Source organism: Electrophorus electricus, chromosome 3 (assembly GCF_041902795.1).
Source record: "Electrophorus electricus isolate QZ-2024a chromosome 3, ASM4190279v1, whole genome shotgun sequence".
NCBI lineage: Eukaryota > Metazoa > Chordata > Actinopteri > Gymnotiformes > Gymnotidae > Electrophorus > Electrophorus electricus.
The window spans coordinates 37,979,491-37,986,990 of record NC_137499.1 but is presented as its reverse complement, the minus strand read 5'-3'; the positions used below and the strand labels follow the sequence as shown (position 1 = coordinate 37,986,990).

General features: G+C 42.8%; 2 protein-coding genes across 3 annotated transcripts in view; one reads left to right on the top strand and one right to left on the bottom strand.

The window, feature by feature from the left end:
- fmnl1a (formin-like 1a) overlaps window positions 1-6,812 on the bottom strand; it is a 19,135-nt gene extending 12,323 nt beyond the window's left edge. Inside the window, exons 1-6 of one of the 2 annotated variants that reach the window (XR_014122876.1) lie at window positions 5,825-6,812; window positions 2,334-2,417; window positions 666-752; window positions 436-509; window positions 245-328; window positions 1-93 (exon numbers count right to left, since the gene is read on the bottom strand). The exon at window positions 1-93 is cut by the window's left edge and continues 51 nt beyond it. Coding sequence is in view for 1 of the 2 variants with exons in the window: in XM_035523764.2 (XP_035379657.1) it covers window positions 1-93; window positions 245-328; window positions 436-509; window positions 666-752; window positions 2,334-2,417; window positions 5,825-5,989 (587 nt within the window). In the remaining variant the exon portion in view is untranslated. The remainder of the gene's footprint in view (window positions 94-244; window positions 329-435; window positions 510-665; window positions 753-2,333; window positions 2,418-5,824) is intronic. The other variant, XM_035523764.2, reaches the window with a different exon arrangement.
- A 637-nt stretch (window positions 6,813-7,449) lies between these two features.
- mlx (MAX dimerization protein MLX) overlaps window positions 7,450-7,500 on the top strand; it is an 8,832-nt gene continuing 8,781 nt past the window's right edge. The window contains exon 1 of the mRNA XM_027030714.3: window positions 7,450-7,500. This exon is cut by the window's right edge and continues 87 nt beyond it. The gene's annotated coding sequence lies outside the window, so the exon portion shown is untranslated.

The window sequence follows — 7,500 nt, the reverse complement described above, 5'->3', positions numbered from 1 at the left end:
CTGGTGTTTTTGGTCAGGTCTTCCACTGACATCTCTGAAAGCTTCCTGTTGTTTGTCACCGAGCCTCCATTCTCCACGGGCTCTGTCTCAAACCTGCAGCACATGATGGCTTTGTTAGGCGCTGTGTACCGTGGCTCCTAATGTCTCTAAAGTAACAAGACGTTCAGCTTTGCAGTGCTATTTAATGCAAAAGCAACACACTTACAGAGCAAGGCTGAAAATAGCATTTGAATAATGAACCTACGAGGTTTCGCTCTGAGCATAGGACAGATACTCCACCAACACATCCAGACCCTGATTCTCTTCATTCAGAAACTCCTGCGCCCATCTGGAGAGCAATAGAGATAGCAAGAGAGAGAGAAAACGAGAAAGAGAGAGCTGGTTGGGTACAACTAACAGAGTAAGCGCAGAGTTGTAATCCAAGCGGAGACGTACCCGATGTGATTGGTCCTTAGAGAGATCTCCAGCTCCCTGAGCACCTGAGTGGACTCCTGGATCCGCCTCTTAAACTGTGGGGCAGAGGTCAAAGGCAGGCCAACTCACTCATTTGATCAGAGTGGAAGAGAGAGAGAGGCTGAAGGTGGAGAGCAACAGAAGGAATGGTAGAGAGGGAGAGTGACGATAGACTCTCCCTAGAGAGGGAATGGTGGGGAGAGTGAACCGACCCTGCGCGTCACTCCTCCTTGGTCCTGGTAGAAACTTCGGATCTTATTCAGATATGCTGACGGAGGATTCTTCACCTGGAAACGCTCCTACCAGACACAGAGAGAGGAATGGATGGAGGGATGGATGGCTGGATGGATGGATGTGTGGATGAATGAAAGAATACAAGGATTAATGGGTGAATGGCTGGATGGATGAATGGATAAACTGTATGTTTTATATATTTATTTATTTGTTGGAATTTATTTGACAGGAACAGGGGAGGTAAAGAACTTTAACTGCGAACAGACACAAAGTACATTAAACACCTCAAAGCAGGAGGAAGGTTAAAATAGTAATGTGGAAGCTAAAGCAGAAGTATAAAGTCACAGTATAAAGCAGAAAAGACAACATCTGACCAAACTGACCAAACGACTATCCAATCAAAATGTCTGTCACTCTGTCCACTCAAAACGCAAGACAAAAACCTCATGCTGAAAGCAAGAACTTGATGGGCTGATGAATAAGATGAATAAGATGATGGGTTTTTGTCTCTGGTAAAGGTTTCTGTTTCACCAATGGACCGAAGTGACAGAAGAATTCTTTGAATGACAGCATTCATTTCTGGCGTCTATTTTCATCAAATCATACAGATGCCGAGAGAGAGAGACGAGATGGCTTTGGAGACTTTGCGTTCCATTTCTATGACAACTTGCACCCACAATATGAAAGTGCTCATGCTGTGGTTGCTATAGAGACATAAATATTAACACAGGAAGCGTGCTGTAGGGTGGTGTAACCCCAGAGCACCCTCAGAGTGATGGGTTCATAGGTGCATCATCGTGTGCAGCTGTGCTCCGGCCCACAGCCTCCGTCTCCACCCTTCTGCACCCAAACCCCTCTGAAACCACACAGGGCGCCACTACGCCGGCTCATGGTGAAGTTTGCCCTCTTTTTTCTCACGAGACATTTTCTCAGTTTGTCCTGACAGAGCGCCCTGAGCATATTTCTGTCTTGCGTCGTTTCTGCTCTGGCTTAGGAAGGCCTGTTTCCGAAGGGGCTCTGTGCTATAGCCACTTCCTGTAAGATACCCACTTCTCCTTCCTGCCCAGCTCTTGATGTGAATGAGTCGTTCACGCTGTAAAAACAGCTTAGGTTTGGCTTGAACTATGACCCCTTTGCTATTAAAAGCGCCACTTAGGAAAAAGAAGCACTGCACTTCCCAGGGCTCATTTCAACACCCTGTTTGATCACAGGTTGCTAGCAGACCAGACCCCACAGTGTGGGAGGCCTACTGAAATCCCCAGTCTGTCTGATTCCGGCGAGTCAGACAGAGACGATGACATCATCCTCCACTCAGGATGATCTACATGCTCTACAGTACAGGGGCTGCTGAAAGGTCAGACCCTGATGTCATCCTGACAACTACTTCATAATACATCTACAAATGAGTGTGTATCCTTCTCCCGGGGCTTTCTGGTGCTTATAGAGTGTTTATGAGAAATGCTCACCATCAGTCTGAGCCATGTTCAGAAGAAAAGTGAGATTTCTCAGTGATATTAGTGATATTTGTTAGTATAAGTTCGTTTACAGCATTTGGCAAACGTTCTTATCCAGGACCAATTGCATTACCCAGATCTGACGATGTTCTGTTATAAGTCTTTGGACTGTAGAGTTCCACTGGGGCTTACCTGATCACAGATCAGTTCCCATTTCTTCTCATTGTCATACTGACTCAAGAGCATCATCTTATCCGGAGGGAGGTTCATCGAGTTCTGGAGAAAAATAAGAGGAAATTTATATTGATGAAACTTTTCACTGTCATGTTAAGTCCATCTTAACGGTCAGAAACACCATACAGCTTATACCATTCAGGGAACTGCTGCATCCAGAATGGTCTGTCACCCAAACACCATTCAGTCAACAGTGTTTCACAACTGGGCTGAGGGTGGCTGACAACGTATCCATGGCAACACACTGGTTACAGGCCACAGTTATATGGCTGTTCAAGGCACCACCCAGTACAATGGCCAAGGAGTGTCTACTAACCATGATTTAACCCCCCCCCCCCATCATTTGCTTGACCGCAGTATCTGAAAAATCACTGTTAAGTTAAAATGTTGTTATGTTAGAGGCCCACAAAAAGTATTTAAACTTTTTTGCTCAAAAGAATCTAATTTGTAAATAGTACACAGTACACATATTTGTACAAATATACATTTGTACACATATTTCATTTCTGAAAATCAATTTGGCTTCCAGTGGTTTAGAGTTATCTGACATTTTGTGTTAGATTGGGCAGAACTAAGGGATGTCTGTTGAACAATCACTTTTAACAGGCAACAAAGTATTTACTGCTGTCCTTAATGGCTAACAATACAGCTGATACCGTATGTGTAAAGTATACAACATGCAGTGTAGCCGATACCGAATGGGTAAAGTATACAACATGCAGTGTAGTCGATACCGAATGTGTAAATTATACAACATGCAGTGTAGCCGATACCGATTGTGTAAAGTATACAACATGCAGTGTAGCCGATACCGTATGTGTAAATTATACAACATGCAGTGTAGCCGATACCGAACGTGTAAAGTATGCAACATGCAGTGTAGCCAATACCGAAGGTTTAAATTATACAACATGCAGTGTAGCCGATACCGAATGTGTAAACTATACAACATGCACTGTAGCTGACACTGTATGTGTAAAATATACAACACACATAGTACAACCGATACTGTACATTTAAAATCTAAAACACACAGTACAGCTGATGTACATGTTTTATGTACATACATGTACATAAAACCCACATAGCGCAGCTGATATATGTAAATTATAAAACACTGTGTAACTGATATTGTACATACAAGTATACAACACAAACAGTAGATCAAGTACTGTATATACACTAGAGTGGTGTTTATAATGTGTCAGAGCCCCAGACCCCAATTGAACAGAGGCTTTACTCTGCTAAAGCATGGTGACTAACAGCGTCTACAGTGAAAAATAGGCTTAACCAATCAGGAGCATGATAAGTAACAGGTTTAACCAATCAGGAACACGGTGAGAGTTTTAACTAATCATTGCCGTATTTTTTTTTTTGTTCACTGCATTTAGGCCTATTAATATTTTTGATGTGGCAAAATTGACTGACAGCAGATTATGCTTTAAATAATGAAACAACTAACTCTAATAATGCCCAGTATTGCACTGAACTTGTCCGTTTAATTTTACATATGTTTTTTTCCGAATCCCCCTAAAATAATTGTCGACAGCACCACAGACTCGGGTCAGTCAGTCAGTAAATGAAATGCCTGTTACATGGGTATGTTTTCTCTGCAGTCTTCTAGCCTAATGGTAAGAGTTGCTTCAAACGAAAGCAAAACTCGTTTGTAGCATAATGAGATAGAAATGAGATGAAGTAGATAAAAATGAGAAAGCACACACTAGACCATGCGGTGCAGTAAGCACAGTTACTGCGTGATTTGCGTTTTCTTCACCGTGCACACTGCAGAGGTGTGTGATTTATGAGGAACGGAACGTACATAGCTTCATGCCTCAGAACTGCAGTTTGCACTAGTTATTTTGAGCTCTGCCTCGAGTGTGGATAAGGGTGTAACCTAACGTCCGGGGAAGGTGTGGCCCTGCGTGTTTCCTGCAGAAGAAGTGCACCGCTTCCGCTCCGCTTCTGTCTTACACAAGCGGCGAGGTAAAGACGCGCGCGGGACACGCCTTTGTACCGTGGGACGTCTCGAGAGCGCGGTGCAGTTCAGCATTAAACGCCCAAATATTGTTAGAGCTTAACTTGTACCCTCAGTATAGTAACATAAAATGAAATAAAGAAATAAGATTAAATAAAATGTCTTCATTTGAGCTTAACTTGTCTCCTCAGTATAGTAAAATAAAATGAAAAAAATTGTTTTAAAAAAGATTAAATAAAGGTCATCCACACCTCACGTCACTTCCTTACTGCGTTGACACACGTTTTAAGGCATAGAAATCAATAATGGGGGTTGCTTAATTACGCTGCTTACAGCTATTCGTCATTATTTTACATATCTTACATGACACACATACATTTATTCCAGTGACATGCCAAACTGATGTACAAAGTAGGAACAAATGATGAAAGTAAAAGGATCAGAGGCAAACAATGTAGATCAAAATCTACCAGGCAAGACTTGAGGAACAAGAATAACTAGAAATACTGGGGTGGGGGGTGACTAATAGAATATTATATAGACTCACTCACTCTCACTCTCACTCACTCACTCTCTCTCTCTCTCTCTCTCTCTCTCTCTCTCTCTCTCTCTCTCTCTCTCTCTCTCTCTCTCTCTCTCGTAAGTGCAAACACTCATCTTTGCAGCCCACTATGCAGGTCTACAACTGGATGAGTCTAGTAAAGAACTAACACACGCACACACTTCACACCTGAAAGCCCGAGTGGCATTATGGTTAGGGTTATATTAAAAGGATTTGGAAAGAGGAAGCAAACTCACAACACCAGGCTGTCACATTTTTTTTGCCGTGTACCAGCTCACTGCATACAAACAGGCAGAACCACACATTCCTGAGGTGCCAATAACACAGAGTAATCTCAGATCATTGTCAGTGAAACTTCCACTGCAGGATTATTCAATTGATTACTCAAACGGAATCTGGGAAGGATCCTCTTTAACTTTGTTAAAAAAATAACTTGTTTTCAAAACACGTTTGGTCCTGTGGTCCTGTGACTCCTCTTAACACTGTCATGCATGACCCGCTATATAAATCTGTTAGTCAAGAGTTATTTCCTCTGTAACATGTGTTCTAAGTCAGCTCATCTGAAACACAGGAACATTAGTTCTGCAGTTGAGAACCTGATGGACCAACAAACAACCTGTACAGATCGAGAACTTTAGAATTGGTATGAGCACACACGCAAGTCTCAGTGCTTCTGTGTTTGTGTGGGATGTTGTGCGCTCATGAGTGGAACAATAGCTCTAATTCTATTTCTCTTTTATGACATTTCCAGCATTTTAATCAGGTGGTTTCCACAGTCAGGGGCTTGAGTGGAAAGTCTGACCCAAGCCTGCGATTAAGGTGTGTGTGTGTGTGTGTGTGTGTGTGTGTGTGTGTGTGTGTGTGTACGTTTGGAGGTGTACGTACACACCTGAACGAACATACAGCACTCACCAAAACCATGCTGAAGCGTTCCTCCAGCTCATCCTCCGCAGGCATGGGCAGTTTGGGAGGGGCTGTCTTCCTCTTCGGAGTACCCAGAGTAGGGTTCCCCCCACCTGCTGAAACCTGGCGCTCCACACCCTCATGCTGTTCAACACCACCTGCCACATTACCCATCACAACCTTCCGTAGGAATTCCAGGATCCCAGCCTCCTTCGGCTATGGCCAGTTACAAATCCCAGAACTATGGATCTTGGTCAGTGGACTCAGTTTACTCCAGCTGCTCTTTGAGGTTATATGTGTCCACAGCCAGTCAGGGTCAGAAGAGGAGGATAAGCATCTCTTTGATGAGATGCTTACATGTACAGCAAAATTCAAGACGTCACACTGACAACTACAAGCAGTACGTGATTTAAAAGATTTCGTAAATCGGTGAAACTCCGAATTGGGGAAAAAGCCCAAATGTGTTGCAAGAAGCAAAATTATATTTAAAAGCCAACTAAATAAGAAGGGGAAGATGTCCTGTATTGAGATATCTCCTCACAGTTTCAAAATGGAGAGAAACCCCATGCATGCACACAAAGCTGTGCTTGGTAAAAGGAGAACCAGAAATACTACTTACAATGCTAACAATCACCATAAAAACACAATAGAATTCCTTCAGGCAAATCAAAATGTTCACCTCCTTTGGCTCCACACTGCGACCGAATGCTGTGGATCTAAACATTAGGCCTCTGCCTGCTCATCTCGGCCAGGCTGAGTGTGGCAAACACAGAAGTGTCTTCATCATCCCAGGGCATTCACCTACTGACCAAGTGCTCCGGAGACTGTTGTTGGAGAGAGCTCGAGTAACTGAGGTACCTACAAGAATGCTAACGTGAGAGCCGTTACTTGAAAAACGGTTAAGCTTTAACACAAGGGACAGCGCATGAGAGGAAACCACAGCAAAAGCAGAAGCACCAACGCTTCCTGAACACTGCATGCAAAAGAAACTTAGAGAGAGAGAGAAAAAGCATGAGAGAGATTGAGAGAGGAAGTCAAATGACAGGAGTGAGTGTTAAACACAAGTACACATTTAATTGATGCAAGTTTAGTGAGCTCAACATGAAAGATAAAAAAAAGGACTTAAAAAAATACTATTACCTTCTGTCTACGGTAATAGGTTGTAACAAGAGCGACTAATCTACACTTTGGACACACTTTTGCACAATAAACCAGGACGCCGCCGTGTGGCAGAGTGTGGTACTGTTCTTTATTTTTTTTAAATTTGGAATTTAGTGAAGGCATAATTGAGGTTTTTCTTACATATTTTATTGTCCTTAGGTAAAATTCTATGACATCAGTATTATAAACTGAAAATTGAAATCAACATTTAATTTCAAAGGTCAAAATCTCTCTACCATCTCTACCATCACCTACTCTCTAGACCACCCTACTTTGGGTGTAGCTCAGAGGTTAAGGTCATTAGAAGGTTGCTGGTTCAAGCCCCACCACTACCATTTTGCCACTATTGCGCCCCTGAACAAGACCCTTAACACTCAATTGCTCAAGTTGAGTTCAGTCGTAATTGTAAATCGCTTTGGATAGCACCAGTTAGTTACATTCCATAAATGTAGAAAAACACAAGAATGGAAGTAGCAGTCGGTAGAGGGCGATGTTTGTGGCCGATCAGTCCTGTGACTCTAATC